This window comes from Lottia gigantea (assembly GCF_000327385.1).
Source record: "Lottia gigantea unplaced genomic scaffold LOTGIsca_17, whole genome shotgun sequence".
NCBI lineage: Eukaryota > Metazoa > Mollusca > Gastropoda > Lottiidae > Lottia > Lottia gigantea.
The window spans coordinates 1,173,735-1,192,519 of record NW_008708133.1 but is presented as its reverse complement, the minus strand read 5'-3'; the positions used below and the strand labels follow the sequence as shown (position 1 = coordinate 1,192,519).

The following is an 18,785-nucleotide window of genomic DNA, read 5'->3' as shown; positions in this document are numbered from 1 at the left end:
CTATTCCTTCTAACAAAACCTTTGTGGCCAAGGCCGGAGATTGAAGTCGTTGTCTGATTTCAATATATTTTTCACATGATACATTATTGGATTGGAATATATATTTCAAAGGTCTCTTACATATATTTTGAGATCGATTATTTCATTGCAACATCTTGACAGTTTTATGATTTATGGTTCTGACACCTAACACATACATTGTCATCAAACATATCATTATAAAAACATTGTAAGGCTGTTATGTGCATCGGCGACACCGATAGAATCGATTTGCATCATTCCCATTTTCAGTCAGACATCTGTGGTTCTTGCAATTTTTGCGTTTACTGGCGTCACTATCTCAAAAGATGGGAATAATTCTAAGGACCTCTTTGCAATTCCCATAAAAAGTTTAGAAAACTTCTTTACAATCACTCTTTGGCAATGTATGGTATTATTTTTCAATATAAGGTAACACAATGAGAGCAGTGTTTCACATAATTTTTTTTTTAAATACAGTTACTTTTTACTGACATCGTACTCGAAATGAGCTCAGACATGTCTTTGTTATCGTCCATTCAATATACCAATCTAATAGTTTTAATCAAAGCTCATTCATTATTCTTGACGTTAATGTTCAATATAAAATCACCAGATATTGGGAATATCCAGTCATACTTCTTGATAATTTATTGCCTTGAATTTCAACACTTCCATGATAACACAACACTTTTTTCGGCAGCTTTGAAAAAATCCTATTGCTTATAGATCGTCATATTATGCGCCTTCACACGTATATAAATAACATTTACAGATTTATACCATGACCAATGCAATTCACTATATAAGCGTTATATATATTGTCGGTAGGATATCTCAATAACAGCGCTTTTTCATTTTTCATGTACGTTTCCATTTAATCCCATAATGTTGATTTCATTGCATTAATACATGAAATTGTGATTAATGCTCATAATCGGAAAACCATTATATATCTGAATAGTGATATTATACATGTGTATGTTATGTTGTCATCTTTGATCGATGTTAAGCGTCGATATATATGGCCTCTATCTATCTGATATTAGAAAAACAGTCTAACTACCAAAAGCTCTCTTGTTTTCATCTTGTATTTAGTTCTCCTCTAATTTAATTTTAGGTTATTATTTGTAGTTGGAAATATTGAATGCTAAAATGTTAATAGACAGAAATGAACTTTATATCAAACTGTCTGATCACGTTAATGAGCTTTGCCGTTCTGCTTTCATCATGTATATTACTAATAAACTAACAAAACACAAGGACCAGACCATTGTTGGACAAGTCAAATCCTTTCACAATTGACAAAAAAAATGAAGACATAAGCAATATTCATTGTCATTTGTCACACAAATAGGTGTAATCTAGAAGAAGGGCAATGTAAAACTTCAGAGATAAATGGATAGGTATGTACTAGGGAAATTATCCATCGGTTGTTTCCACTTTGAAGGAAATATAGTTAACAAAGTTTTATATTGGCGTAGTCGACGATTTCAAGAATTGCACCACCGTCTTTTCAATTTTGATCGACTGTACCAGATTATCTTCTGCTGTTACCATTTTTGTTTTAATCCATGTACTTTTAATCTGATTGAGACTGTCGGTTTTGGCCTTTGTTACTTTAGAACATAGTTTGGGACCTAGAAATCTGAAGAATAAATTGAACCTCAAATCTATTAAAATGTCCAAAATAAGGTTTATTGGTTGGTTAAAGATTAATGCGTCTGGTGTATTTGTTTTATTGCAGTTCTTGTGTCACTCCATCGATTTATAATTGGTATTTACATTTTAGCTATTTGACAGTGGTTTTAAATAAGTGTCAATATTTTGTTTAGCCTGAACTATTTTTTTATTTTTTGTGTTTCATACTTTCAAAGAAATTTAGTTGTATCAGCACTGTTGTATCATTGTATATAGAACTGTTAAGAAAAGAAAAAAACGTTCCTTGATAGTCAAGATATCATAACATGAGATGTGTGTTAAACTTGTTCACTTTAAGCAAGATTAATATTATTCCATAAAGATACCAAAATGCCTCAAGATATTATATTTCACTGTCGAGAAAGTGTTGCTACCATGAGCTGTTAATTTAAGTGATATAGATAGTGTGTTGGTGTGAATAAAACAGCATGAAAATGGGGATTGTAGATATTGATACAAAACACTTTCGCACGACAGATTATTAACAAAATACGATGAAAACAAAATACGTAACAATCTTAAAAATAGCATCCATGTATGGTAATGGCATGCCCTTGTAATATATTAACCTTATATAAAATCAAATCAGAAAAGTGCTTGTCATTGACATTCACTTTTTAAAGGAATTGCATAATATTCTTTAGATATGGTATCTTGTATATTGTACGATATTTCCAGAATCTTTAGCATCATTCTAATTCTCGGTACAATCCTTAAATTTGAAATGTCGTCTTCAAATAGTTGAAAAATGTAGGGTTATAACATTCGTTTTTGAATCTTTTTTTTATTACATTATTTTATACCAGTTTTCATAACTTCCATTAAAATGAACTCATATCTGAAATCTATGCATTTATACAATTTTTTTATCAACGCCCGTGGGTGTTGTCGATATATTGGTTGGATCATTTAGTTTTAGATGAAATACTTACAGCAGTGAAGCATACTATTTTAAAGAATATTATTTAACTTAAGAGCTATTACAGCTTGTAATAACACTTTTTCGCACTTAACAAACCTTAGATATAGCTTTTGGCTATTGGCAGTAATTGGAGTATGCATTAAAATAAGTGTTCATCTTTCATGGTGTATTTGGTATTGTTTTATCAAGAAAGTCAATCTGAATGAAATACTCTTGCTGCTTTATAGAGTCGTTTATTTTCCATGGATTTCACTAATCGCGAAGACCTTAAGTGATTTCGCGATTAGTGATATCACCAAACACACATAAAAATTTAGAAAACCTCTTTACAATCCTTTTAATAAGTTAACAGTCGATACAAATGTAAGTTAGAATAAATTATTATATTTGCAAGTACATCTCATCTTCTTAAATGCAAAAAGGTAGCAAATATTCAGCAGTAAGACAATTTCATAAAACTAACCACAATCTAACCCAAAACAAGTACGTCGAGTAAGTAGATAAATCCATCAACAACGTATCTCGAGCATGAAACAATAACCAAGAATAGCAAAAAATAGTTATCTCTTCGAGCGACACAGTAATATAAATAGATAATGTTTTCAAAATTCGTGCAGTTAAGTAAGTATTTTTCTTCAATGGACAACGTAGAGAATGATTAGACTATTATATGTTTAATCCAATACAATCAGTAATAAATCTGTCTAGAATATAATGAAGTTACAATGTCTTATTGACTTGTGTATATTTACATCTGATTTTTGTAATTATGGAATATTGATTTGTGATGTCTTCTATTCCACTAGTAAACAATACTGACAATGAGTAAGCTGATTATTGACTATAGAATATTTTTATAATCATAAGACATATGACTAATCACAACGGCTGAATTGACATCGTGGTGAGTAAAATTTATTTAATGAAATGACACTTTTGTCAGAACTGGCCCCAGAGCCAAAAACATTTGTGATTCTCAGCTTTGTTTTTGCTCAAATTCATAAAGCTACTTGCATGAAGAAAAAGGTAAAATTGAAGATTAATGTAATAATGCCCGAAAACAATTTCCTTAAGGAATAGACTGATTTATTTTGTTTTGTTTGATACAATGAGTTATGCACCTGTACTAGCTGCTTTACATTTAAGTAAAATCTCAGATAATTATGAAAAAGGTTTGTGAAACCGGGGTCAGACGATTAACTGTGTCATTCACTTATTCGCCTTTTTGTTTTGAGAAAACACAATTAAGGGATCTTATCAGGGAACTAAAATTCATTAAAGCAACCCACCACTTTTTTAAGATTAGTTCAATTCCTATCATGCTACGATTCCAATGGAAATCTAATTAAACACCTATATATAAAGCCAGACAATAAATCGTAATAAATGGGAAGTCATCATTATCAAACATGGGGATAAAAAAAGGACAATGATCGTAGCAATAAAAAAGGACGAAAATAGAAAAGTGATAATGTTTTATCTGATGAGGATAAAATATATTTTTATCTGATTTTACTGATTCTTTAAAACAAGTTAAACCATATTAATGATATAGAAATCTATATCCGACTTGTTTAATTAAATATTAGACTCTTTTATTATCTATGTAAAATCAGACAATAAATTCTCTTTGTATATTACCAAACATTTATCAGTCAGGAGTTAAAATGAAAATATCAGTCAAAAGGTCTGGGTCTAATGGATTTAATAGTGATCAGAGAATAGATTATTCAATATAAGTTTGTGATAAGGTTCAGCAAACCATGAGTCAAGGGGTGTACAGATGGTACTATCGATTATATTATCGATTGTCTGAAACGTCACTTTGAAAAAAAAAACAAAGTTAAGCATTAAAAGGCCATTTGAGGGTGGGAGTTAGGAATGTGAATTTAGTCATAATATAGAATATAATATATGTAAATAGACTTCACAAGTACTTAAATGTACGAAAATCGCATAAAATTCCTTTAAAAATACTTCAACCTAGAAATGTTACTCACTATTTCTATATAATATGTCTTTTCCATAGAAATAGAAATATTAAAACAGAACTTAAAAAAACATGTTGTCTTTTCTGTATATCACAGAGTATTATATGACGAGTCTTTAACATTAACATTCAAACGCAGATAATTCTGGACACACATGGATAAAATACCCAAAACACATACATACAAATGCTATCAACTCTTTGTTGCGTCATTTGTAACTATGAAGGAAAGTGTCAGCATTGTTCATTATTAAAAATATGGAAAAAAAGTTATTGTATAAAGTTGCATATCTTAAGGTTACCTCGAGGGAAATCATATTTGTTCTCCTTTTCGTTGTTTCATTTAATGGCTTTTGAATTGAAGAACAGTATGGTAATTAGGTTCAAGTTTAGTGTATTTTAAAATCTACAAATGTGAAATGCATTATGTAATATTCCCAAAAATGCCAATTTAAAGCCTTGAATGCCTCCTACCCACAATAAAACACAAAGAATTCTTTTCACAATCTCTTTAACTTTAAGGCGTAAAGAAATACGCTTGCTAGCTTCTATTTCTTGCACTAAAAAAGTAGGTTGTCCGATGTGTCGGATTAAACTAAAGTTCAATTGGTATTTTCTGTGAAGTTTCTCAGACTAACATTGGCTTGAAGGAATCACCAGGTTTACCAGTTAGCTAGTTTCTTTCTGCACTACTTTCAGTTCTTGTTTATATTAATTGTGGGTTCTCTTAACCCTCTTGTGTCCTCTTAAGACTGAAGCAAGGCTTGTATTTAGATCATAAGAAAATGTCTATTTAAAATTTCCACTTGACAGGAGTTGATTAAGAAAATCGATATGGAAAGCTAAAACCTGAAATTACTTGCACAGGTTTCAGGTTATTACTTTATAAGAAAAAACACCACTCTAGCAATCTAAAATTTTGATTATCGAGAGAAAGGGTTCAATTTAGAAAATTATTGATTCTGTAATATATGCAATGTTTCTCCTGTAAGATAACAGGATAATAGATGGTTCACTGGGTAACAATTCTATACGACAACAGTATTTCAGGTAAATTGATGTATATTCTCATTTTCTATTAGCTATTACAATCACACGACATTCTGCTACGCTATCGATTAATTTTCTTGCATATTACGAATATCACGTTTGCTATTGGTGCAACTAAAGTTTTTGGAGCTATTTTGACATTTAATCAGATTCAGATCTGTGCATGCCATTCAATTATAGCTGTACCATTCTTGTTATTATGTACAAACATAATATATCGTATGGAATACATTGAACAAACACATAGTATAAAAGAGATTTTTTTAACATCTACAAAGTCTTGTCATCACATCTCTCTGTTTCGTCACATAGTCTGATTGCTAGATGGCATTTTTGTACGTAGTGTGATTCATCTGAGTGTATGCCAAAACAGTTAACTATAAAATCTCAAATTATAGTTCCAAGTTAGTACTTCGGTGCGATGTCCAACACAACAGATAGAAAAGGTCTTATGAAAAAGAAAAAAAGAAAAAAAGAAAAGAAAGTAAGAGAGTATTGACCAAGGAGTAATAAGATTACTTTTATTCAATTGTTCATGAGAAAAAGTTAGAAAATCAAATTATAATAAGTAGAAGTGTGACTGGTATTTAATTAGAATATATTAGATAGAGAAAGCAACTTAGATAAATCAATTATACATTTCTCTGTTTACAAAACAGCTCATAAAGAGAAGAGTCATCTTGACACAAATTTGAACGTAACGATGCCCAAATCATAGATACATATTGTATAAATAATACAACAGAAAGTCCGTTTGTGCATGGGAATTGTATTATGTTTTCTACCATTGCCATAATGTGTTTGTATATGGAAAAAAATAAGAAAAGAAATAATAAGAAATTGTGCTTTCATGTAGGTTCTATAATGAAATAAATATAAAAGAATTGAAATTCCAGATATATCCAAGCATTCACCACCAATTTTTAAATATTATAAGTATAATTAAACTGAAAGCTGTAGCTTGTTATTATGCTTTCACTCAGTCAGTCGTTTGACATCCTAAATTATTCTGATACAGTTTATCTATCAAATAATAATTAGAAACGTTAACATTAAGGAGGTGATGAATTTCCAATAAAAATGAGAAATCCCAATCGCAATGTGGGATCAGATGTGTTTCGAATGGGTAATTGCAGGTGGAAGTGAAATTATTAGCATTCCACCCAAGCGTCAATGTGTTAACATATCCAATCTGGAGGTACAAATAAGATATATAGAGTATTTATTACTGTGTAACAGACATATAATTCATCATGTTTACTAACTTAGAGACCCATTCTTGTTGATTTATAATTGTTCTTTGCTAATGTTCAAGAGATTATCGACTTAACTACTGTACATTATTGCCTCAAGAGGCCGTTAGTATGACCATAACGTCTTGAAAACCAAGGAAAAGAATATTGGTGACGTGTCAAAATGGCACAAAACAACTTCTTTAACGATTTGACTGTTTTTAACTTTGTTAAATGATGCATGCATGTGTTTGTCCGTGATCTTATGGAGATAATCCTAATTGCGGACGGACGGATAGACGAACAAGGCCGATGGCAATATTATGTCCACATTATAATGGTGGCGTATGAAATTGGAAGCATGACTGTTATAACCATATAATAACATTATTTAATAATCAAATAGCTTTATTCTTTAAGTGGAAAACTGTAATCATATGGCCCGAAGTATCTTTCAGAGGGTTAAATGACCATACCAGTAGTCTCCGGCATCGAAAAACACACTCAAGTTTAGCTTACCGAAATATTCTAATCTCATCATACGATTAGGCACAATAAAAACTTGGTATGAATTTTATTCTTGGTCATTACTTAGTTAGGTTTGGCAATTATTTTATATGTCCCTCGGTTTTCAAAACAATATTAATCATTTGGGATTTACTATGTCCTGGGCAAGAAAATTTGAAAGGTATCCTTTTTGCTGAAAAGGGGAACTTTGCACACTTTTCATAATAAATACAATATTCGTATATCTTCCTTATGTGATATCTGGAGTACCATAATAGAGTTCTTTGGGGAAAAGAATGTCAGTTACATGTACCAATAATTTATATATCCGATGAAATAGCTATCTATGTAATGAAGAAATATAAATTTTAAAGAAACACCAGATACGATTATTATCAGTATCAGTAACTCTTACACACATTTATATACATGTATTTTTGTAAAATGTTCACACAACACAGTTGGCATCACATATTAGTTGTGAAGTCCGTTGTTTTCGACGTGAATGTTTTCTATGTTTCAACACTATGTACACAGTCATCAATAAAGATGTACATATCCCCACTTCTGTTGATCTGAAACATAAAAAGGATAAGTTCTTGTGTACAAATACATTAACTAACAATCGCTGTTTTAGTTGAACTAATTGAACAAATCAAGGGGCCTGCATATGTTTCGTTTGTCATCGTTTGAGAGTTTAAAATCTTTACTTAGTTAGATATGAAGCAAATTATTAGAACGATTTAGGATCATACTGATTTATTAAATCTCATGAAACCAACCGTACGGCTCATTTGTTTTTTGTACACTATTTAATGTCAAGAGACTAGTGAGTTTTACAACATTGCTTTATGTAGCATTGATAAATGTAAGAAAAGTTTAAAATTTCCAACACTTTCATTTCATTTCAATCTCATCCAAATTCTTTAGAATTGCGAGACTAATACATCAACTTATATGTCAAAACCCAAAGAACCAGAAGTGGCTTTAGGAATGTAAACATCAATTACATTTCCAGTTAAGTACAGTGACCTAAATGCTAATAGAAGTTGTTAAAGGTCCAGATCAATATGGTTTTATCTTGTATAGAATTAGAGTAAATCAATTTTCTTGTACCATTAGTATTATACGTTATGACATGTTTCTTATGTCAAACCTATTTATCTAGCATTGTTCTCTACGTCTATTAGCATGTCATCTATTAATCACACATTATCATATCATCTTACTATTAATATAACCATTTAACGACTTCAGAAGTTAAGAATTTAATAAATGACGTTTGCGATAAATGCCGGAATTCTCTGTTCTCTGGACAGAACATTGCTGTTTCTGATACACCTACAACGGCTAGAAAATCTTTTTTAATTTGGGACTATAGCCATAAAGCAGTTATCAATAAGAATTAAAGTTTGGTGTTAAAAAAATTGAATGTGATAATTCAATACTTCATTTTTTGGAGATGACTTTAGATACTTAAGGTTTGACTATTAATCTGCCAAGTATTTACACACAAAACGAATGTTGCATTATATAAATATGAATCACTCATCTTTCGGTCGATTATGGCAATAAGGGCGACAATGAATTAATCGTATCGTATGATTAAGTATAAAAAATTCACCTGAAAAATGTTTGAAATGTGAACCAGGGCCAAGGCTCGGGATGTGTATTGGTATTAAGAACACCATAGACACCAAATACCGTATACAGTTGTAATAAAACAGCAAAGAGAAATAGGAATGTCGTACAGTAGGTTATTTGTATAGTTTTTTGAATCATTAAACCTTGCCTAATTCTATATAAACTGATAAAAGACGTTGTTGATTTTAAATGATCTGATAGATTTTCATTCGGACCACAAACATCATTATCTTGTTTAACTTGATTGTAATTTATTCCACTACGCTTCGGGGAATCTACTACTATTTCAGTATCCGCCATGTAGCCATTTTCTTCCGGAAACTGGTCAATATTTGCTTCGGGACACATGGTCTCGTTATCACAATGTAAACTATTTTCTCCGGAGCTATAATTTACACAGCTTTGTTCCATTAAATCGAGACTGGGAACATGTACTGTGGGAGATAATTGCTGTGTATCACTTGTAACTATGTGGTTTCGTGAAATGTTAAGAATGTCCAGACCGCCCGAGGTATCAGAAACACCATATAATCCAGACTCTTCAGAATATTTTCCATTGGAATCAAATACATCACTTCTCGTTCCAGATTGTGACGTCACAAGCTTGACATTTTGATGAGTCTTTTTATGACGACGCTTCCGGACTCGAGTCTGAGTCCTTACTGAACAATCGTCGGACGAGGTCGTCTCCGCTTCCGAGGCTATTGTTATTGTCATTTGATATTTATCAGTTATTTTTAGCCGAGGTCGAGCCAAGCGTAATGATGTTGATGATCTGCTCACACTTATGGGCGGTTGTGAATTTTTTCTATCGTTATTAAAAAGTTCAAATTGCTTTCTCACTCTTTTAGTCTCTGATGCATACTGAGACAGACGAAATCCATTACAAATGAAACTAATGCATAAATAAAGAGCGAACACAATAAAGAAGCCGTTATCTAAGATTAGTAAAAATTTTGTTTCATTTTCGTAATAAACGATAACTTCAATAAGTACTATAGAGAAAAGGTATATGAGTGTCCAGGCTAAAAGTGGCGTTGAATTACGAAGTTTACTATTTCCTACATCAAGACGAGTCATTTGTAATAACATGATTTGAAAGAGGCCGTAAGATGCACAAAGTAGAGGGTAAATCAACTGTGAAAGTACTCCGATAACCACTGGAGACAGAATTTGATTATATCCATAAGGATCAACAACTAAGTAGAAAAGTCTTATTAATCCACCAACACTTAATAGAATAATTATATTTAATACAGCTCTGAGTCGATATACTCTTTGTTTATAACGAATACATAAAAGTACTGGAACTAGAGAAACTAGCAGAAAAAGAGAGGAAAATCCATAAATGTATATCGGCCATCCACTTCTCCATAAATTTTTTGCTATTTGCCAGTCGGGTAAAGGTAATAGAGAATTTATTGTACTAGAAGAATTCAAGTTTTTATGGATATCATTGTTCATAGATGGAAGCGATCGAAACACATTAGCTTCATTTCCTAAAATCAACATAAATTTCGATTGAATTCTAAATCCTGCTGTTTTCTTTTAAACGAGAAACCCCAAGATCTATTTGCTTTCTTGATTTTCCTTTAACGTCCGTGAAGAAATTTTATGTGTTTTCGTTGATTACTTTTATTTCACGTCATTATTCCTAGAGATTAAAATTTCCTTCAAATTCTCTCATGAAACAGACTTTAACAGTCAAAATTTGTCTCATTCGAAGTATTAGTAGTTTTATCGTCATAAATCCAAATTAACTTGATTTTTTACTTCTTTTTGTATCCTAAATTTCCTGCACATATATTCTAACACTGAGTTTCACGAACACAGACACACGAAGAACCTGTTCCGTAGACTTTATCAGAGAAAATATATCACACCATTCAACTAACTGAACTAAGAAAAGAGGAATGTAAATGGATTAACACTTCAACAATCACAGCATAATAATTCCTCCATTCTGTCAATGGAGTTCATGCAAGTGTATGTCCGTGATTTAAAGTTGTGTTGTTGGTCATCTACTCGTTTGCACAATTTGTACACGATTGTATCAACAATATATATAATATTGGTTTAGTGTCAATCGATTACTCGTCTCAATTAACTCAGAAATATACCTGAAATGATAAAATCATAATAATGAAAACTATGCATCATATTTATTTACTGTCAAACGATTTCATTCATCGATTTATTTTCTCTTGTTCTTATGTTCAATCATGAGTTTTCTTTTCTCACTGGGTCATAAAATTATTGTATCCAAATATATTTCAGTATCAATTATTAAGATTACGGGTCTTCTTCAGTGACATCGCTCTACCGAGACGCGTGGCTAAAGGATAAATCACAAGCAAAACGTACTAGAGGATACCAGTTAATCATTTGTGCCAAAACATGTATGGCTCATCATTTCAAACAGCAGGCTCAAGACAAAGAATTTCGCAACACTGAAGAAATTAAAAATATACATTTTTTCAAAGGAAATGAATAGAGTTTTATGTCCTACATATATCTATTCAATATTAGATATAAAATCATTCTGTTTGACTCGTAATACATCCTATTCGCACAATAGCGACCTGAGTGTCATCACCGGCGGAATCATGCACATGTCTAACAAGTTTTGTTGTTGCAATAATCAAAATCTAGGCTAGATTGTACCCAACAAAATCAAAGATAACGGCAAGAGTCGTTTGGAGACGCAAATATTTTAAATCTTATTCCTCCACTGCCCGTCGTGGCTTTTAACAGCAGATAAATACCAATTCTTTTTAAAGATTTTCATTTGAATACATCTTGTCAGGAAACTGGTGAATGGATTTTCTTGGTAACGAAAACTTCTGCAAACCTTTCACATCAACAAATTGAATTTGATTTTTTTTACAATCTCATTGATTCTTTAATAGCAGGTTTTCATCTCATCTAAATTAGAGTGAATTGAATTTAAACAACTTTGCTCCGATGACTGGGCTGGAAAACCAGAACTCAACATAAAAGTAAATGGTTTTGAAAGTAGTTAACAACTAAAATTGAACCAATCAATGGTTTTAATTCATTTATGAAAGTGTACACCTAAATAAATCTATACCATCAGAACTATAGACAATCTTTAAATATAATACGTAATTACTATCGAGTTGAAATCTCTAATGAAATGTCAATAGAAATATAACATGAATAAACCATTATGTAAAATCCCGAACATGGAAAACATTAGTAAATAAAATGTTCATGTCTGTTAAGAGTATTAAATATAAAGGTATTAGCACTAATGGCGAAAACGATTTCTAATTTGAGAGATTTTTTTTTATTGTGGTTGATGGACCAGATAGATAAAGCCAGTGCAGTGTCGTTTTTATGAGGCAAAATTCCTGTCGCCTTTGAAGCCATATATGTCTTGATTTACAAGGCTATAGATCTCACATGGTTACCACCTTTACCGTAGACATCAAACAAGCGATATATTTATCAATTTCGATTTTGTCGAATTCGGCATTTACCTCATTTGCCTTGATGTAGTTACGGCCCTACAGTATCATCAGGAATTCCGGAAGGTCAACCAGAAAATGGTATCTGCATTGAAGAATCGGTTATCATCTTGTTTTTATAGATATTTCACCGTGGTGGTACAACAGATTTCTATATTATGAACCCAATAATAACATTGATTTATCTTACATATAAGATTTGTGATAAATTTTAGATGAAACTGGATTATGGCGAATATCGGACAACTTGTTCACAGATTATCAATGCGGGGCTTCACATAAAAAGGTGGAAGATGTACTGTCTCGTGATAACCAATTGGTTTTCATGGCGGGTGTTTATGGTGATTCACATTGTTGAACTTAGCCCCAAAATGTATCAGGCACACTCTGATATTCTTGCAGTGTTTGGATTTTGGATTTGTATCATTTTTTGTAATGTAAAGACAATTTTCATTAAAAGCTAAATATGTCAAGACTTGCATATAACATGCTTACAATTTAATAAAAAGGTAGTAACTGTGGAAATGAGGTTTTTTAAATGATAGAGGTAATAATTGTTTAAAATAATACTGTTGATATGCCTGTTGATACTACAAACATTTCTAGGAGCTACCTCGTTATACATATTGTACAAACTTTATTCAACACAAAGTTTCCTCAACACAAAATGGAAACCGTAATAACAACCGTTTTTGTGTAGGATATCGCGTAATGTTTTAAATTGTTTTCTATCTCTTATCTAAAGTGCTTCCATAAATATTTGTTGTTATTACAAAATGAAATCTGTAGGCCTATCAATACAGAAATCTCCCCTGAGATTCCAATAAATTTTGTACTTAATCTTCGACATTTTATAATTCTTCATATCTTTCGTTTGTCTTTTTTCTTCATATAAAGTATTTATAACATTTGTGACAGATTATGTCGTTCTCTCTTTTCAACTTTTCAATTCAAGAAAATATTTGTAAAGGCAAATATAAAAATGATCTTGTTTATACGCATTCATATATTCAGTGGTGATATAGTTTACTGCACGTACAAACCGATTCGGTGTAAATCAGATAAGATATCAGTTTTAAAAAAAATAGTCGACTTTAAAAGCCACCCATGTAATTTACTGTATGAAATACGTATACGAATGTAAATACAAAATGTATATATCAGAGTAGGCCCACACAAAAAATATTGTCTTACCTTTATGAGAATAAACTAAGAGATGTTGGGTTCTGTCAATACTAGAATTATGTATAATAATCAAGAAGGGAGTGTAATATCGACCGTATATAACTTTGTTAACTACTTCACGTGCTATCCAACTTAGCGTGATCAAGAATATTATTACAGAAATAAAATAAAGACTGAAGTCAATTCGACACGAAATACAATAGGAAAACACAATTGTCTGTTAAAAGAATTTAACGTAAGTTTTAATAATTAAAACAAGCGTGATATTTACTTCAGCAGTTTACCTATCATTTATTCATATCATTCTAATAGGTTTCCTTTTTCACTTCACCACTCACTCCAACTTTCCATTTAATGTATATTGCGTGTTGTAAAAGGATCAAATAACGTTTGAAGTTTACTTAATGTAAACAATGGAGGTGCGAAGACCGACAAAACATTTAAAGAGTACAAACTATACAGATCTGAATGAGGTGTTGTTCTGATGTTCGAGATATCTATACGACCAGACGCATTCATTCCCAACTTTTACCCTTTGTTTACCCTTTTGGTCTTCTGTTTCCACCTAAAGGTACGCATTAGACCGAATCGGTGTGTTGTACGGTATTAAAGAAAACATACAAGATTTGAATCGTGTTCTAAACAGTACTGCTTATATTCGCTTTTTTTATTTTCCACATCATACCTCCTATTTACAGCTATAAATATCATTTCTGAAAAAGTAAAGGTCGATCAAGCACAATCATTACATCTGAAGTTTGACTTAAATCATGCCAAGAGTTAATAATATTTGACATTTAGCAATTTTTCTAAAACACATTGAGTGTCCTCCACACTTCTATACATGATGATAGATATTTAACTAATAGTCAATAACTATAAAATGTGTTACTTCCTTCTCCAGACACATTAGTAGTTATTTATATTATTTTTTCACAATTTATGCTGAACTTAATCATCTCTCAACTTTCGTATTGTTCCAGCCGGTTTCACCCTGTTGCTGTCAGTGATGCGTCTAGTTGCTCAGATGTAACATTAAACCGAGGTTATAGGAAGTGTACAGTAAAGAGGCCTTGACAGTTGTCAGTCTTTATTTGCCAATTTGGTGTACTAGCGTAAAACATTTCATTTTGTGAACTTTGAACGTTGGGCAGGAATGAGGAACTTATAAAAACATGTAACAAATAATGCGGTTGTGAACAGTATTATAAATAGTATTGTACTGATGAAGAAGTTAATGTATTTGTTATTTTTATCAGTCAATATTAGGATTGATGATAATTATCTCTATAATGACAATCAACCCTATAATTACAATCATTCCGTATTCTTGTTATCTTGATTATAAGATGAAACCAGATTTCGCACAGACCGTTGAGTCTGATAGACGATAGATAGAAAATGATAGACTGCGTTTTAATCAGTGTGTGTCAGACAGTTATATACCTTGACTACATTAATATGATTTTTGATGTAACGTTAAGCACAGAAAACAACACAAAAATGCGTTTCATTTGAGCAATCTGTTTCGTAACCAGGCCCGAAGCTAGACTTGATTGTTCGGAGGTGCAAGCCTTCGTTAAACTTTAACAACCTTTATCGTAGACATCAAATAAACGATATTTTTAGTGGGTATATTCATATTTTTATACGCCCACACGTATATTGCAGTTACCCCTGTCCGTCCGTCGGTCGGTCCGTCCGTTCACAAGTACCTCGTCTACAGGCTACAATTCTCCATGGATTCTTTTGATCTTTTGTATGTGTGTCAATATCATTATGAAAATGTGCACTATTGAATTTGTTGATGATCCGATGATATTCTTGAGAGATATCGCATAAAACTCTGAGTTCACGTTCGTTTTTCTTTTTCACTTTTTTGCCTCGTGCTCACCCTACAGACTACAATGTACTACTATGTATTGATTCTATTGATCTTTTGTATGTGTTTCAATATGAAGATGCACTATTGAATTTAGTGATGATCCAATGATTTTCTTCAGAGATATCGCATAAAACTCTGATATCGCGTTCGTTTTTCACTTATTTTGCTCGTGTCCACTCTACAGGCTACAATTCTCCAAGGATTCTTTTGATTTTTTGTATGTGTGTCAATATCATTATGAAGATGTACACTACTGAATTTGGTGATGATCCGATGATTTTCTGGAGAGATATCGCATACAATTCTGATATCACGTTCGTTTTTTTTTCTCACTTTTTTACCTCGTGCTCACTCTACAGCCTACAATTCTCCATGGAATCTTTTGGTCTTATGTATGTGTGTCAATATCATTATGAAGATGTGCACTATTGAATTTGGTGAGGATCCGATGATTTTCCTGAGAGATATCGCATAAAATTCTGATATCGCGTTTTTTCACTTTTTTGGCTCGTGCTCACTCTACAGACTACAATATAGAGTTTGTTTTACAGTTCACATTTAGCTCTTTATCAAGCTGCTGGTGGGTGTATTCGCTCGCGAGACTTGCCGCGAGCCTACGTTTAATATTTTGAGAATAAAAAATAATTTTTTGTCAAATCTAGCATGAAACACTAGGTCACAAAACATTGTATTATCTCTGAGAGAAGTCCCTTCTGTATTAAGAAAGGAGAGACAGGTGGTGAGAAATCCGATCTTATACAAATTTAAGCAGTGTTAATTGTGATTAGATGCTAGTGATAGGATAGGGTCTATTTTATCACCCTAGACCTATTTTATCACTGAGAATTGCTAATCAGTCTATCTTCTATTATTCCACGTTTGAGACAATCCATTTTCTAATAGAAGTAATTTCTCATTTAGAATCAAGACTCTACATATTATCTATAAATTAAATCATTTCACTTGAGAGAAGCTGAACGCCTCCATTGACATTTACTAAACTAGGCAGAAATCGAATTATAACCTTAATATTATACTTTACACATTGTTTCCAGGGAAATACAAAGTAGCGTTTAATGTTTACGAGATTACTTAAGTTCTTATATTTACCTATCCCATTCCTCAGTCACAATATAAGAACACTTTCTAAATGAATACTACTATACCTAACAGTGGAATATAGGGCAATTGTTATTTGAGGGTAGAACGTATTCCTTGTGGTTCTATGGAATTCAATTGCAAACTGCACGAAGCTCGTTGCCTATTATATCAGTCTTTGGAGTAAAATAATCCTCAATCCATTTCTGTGTATGGGCTGATAACTTTAAGGTGTAGATGATACAGGTGTGTGAATAAATGGAGCCGCTGAGGTTCAGTAGGTGGTTTGCTCGCCGAAGGAGTCAATCCCGGCATAGGTTGAGATACTACCTTCAGAGTGTTCAACCCTTTTTCCCCTGTCCCTTTTCATTAATTGAGACCCCATGTGCTACAGACTGGGCTGTTTATGTAAAAGACCCGTGTCAGTTGGAAATCGAAAAAGGATAAGTTTATGCCGCTCTATGGCAAAATTATTCATACTGTATGACGTTGTCCGTCTTCATTACCCAATTAGATGCAAAAAAAAGTTTTCATTTCAACTGTAGTTGACACACTTCTATATAGAAAATGATAGCTTTAAGCAGTTATAAATGCCTATGTAATGTCAAATGAATATTTCAATGAGGTTGTAAAGTTACGTCAATATTGATGAAATTTGAATACGAGAAAAAGAGGTGGTCCTAAAAGCATACATTTGGATAAATTTTTTACCATTTTCGCGGCAAATTAGTAGTTTCTCAGGATCCAGGTGTAAATCGACTTTTATAGCATTGTAGATTTGTGAAACGTTTTAAATCATCTTCGACAATTTTTATACATTATCATTATTTATTGGAATTCATCAGATAAATTTAATGATCTGAAAGTTTAAAATAAAATTACCTTCTGAATTTTTTACTAGGGTTATATGTTATATGTCTAGTTAACCTTATCTATGTAAATACTAAAATTTAGAACATAAACTAATGGTAGTTGAATATAATCTTTGTGTATAAGGATAAAATACGACGGAGGGATTTAATAGTCAACAAGACTTTACGTTTTTCGGTCAAATTATGCACCTATATCCTATTCACTGTTTGCTGTCGAAACAGAATAGACAGAATATTTGCGGATGTATTAAAATATAAATGGATGACGCATTGACACAAGTTGACTCTAAATAATACTACGTATTTAGAGACAGACCACCAAGTAGATAAATATCATGAAATTTGGTATTAACTTGATTTAGACCTTTGAAAACAGTAAATTTTGTAAGGTATTAGATAATTATGGAATACGATGTACCTTACAACGACTTGACATGATGTACTTGTTTACAAATTAGATAAATGTCCATCAGGTGGGTATTTTAACTCAAACTAGGGCCTACATCTTTATAAAATTTGTTGAGCCACTGAAATTCATGTCTTATTATTGATGACGACCATCTTTTAAATAGCTAATTCTGTCGAAAAAAGGATGGTATGGAGCTGACCTCATAACATACATGAAAATTGTTAGGTTTTGGAAAAAAAACTTAAGGAAGAAGAATATTTTAATCCAAATTGGTTAAGATATATTCATAGATTGTCTTCTGACTCTCTGCCGACGGCATTGAGAGACAGGATGTTTCGGTCTACATTGACGCTTGACCTTGATTGATTATTGGAAGCAATTGACAGATGCATTTGAAGTTTATTGTTCTAGAGGATTGGTTATTTTATGGCCTTTAAATAACAATCTCCATATCTTGTCTGATGAGTGTCAGACGTTGTGCGCGATAAAGGGTAGATGTGGGCCCGGGAAATTCCCTTGCAATCCCGAAAAGAGAGATTTTAAAACGTAATGGTAGGGAGGTACTTTGGTGACACCTGGAAATTCTATTGCAATCCCGAAAAGGGAGATTATAAAATGAAAAGGTAGGTTAGTACTTTGGTGACACCTTGAAATTCCCCTGCAATCCCGAAAAGAGAGATTTTAAAACGAAATGGTAGGGAGGTACTTTGGTGACACCTGGAAATTCCCTTGCAATCCCGAAAAGGGAGATTTTAAAACGAAATGGTGGGGAGGTACTTTG

The 18,785-nt window shown here is 32.1% G+C and overlaps 1 protein-coding gene across 1 annotated transcript; it reads right to left on the bottom strand.

Moving 5' to 3' along the window:
- Window positions 1-7,285: 7,285 nt before the first annotated feature.
- On the bottom strand, window positions 7,286-11,224 carry LOTGIDRAFT_231063 (hypothetical protein; the record flags this gene model as incomplete). Its single annotated transcript, XM_009051643.1, has 3 exons — window positions 7,286-7,995; window positions 9,045-10,563; window positions 11,185-11,224. 3 exons carry the CDS (start codon window positions 11,222-11,224, stop codon window positions 7,869-7,871), a joined length of 1,686 nt encoding a protein of 561 aa, XP_009049891.1. The 3' UTR covers window positions 7,286-7,868.
- Window positions 11,225-18,785: the final 7,561 nt, after the last annotated feature.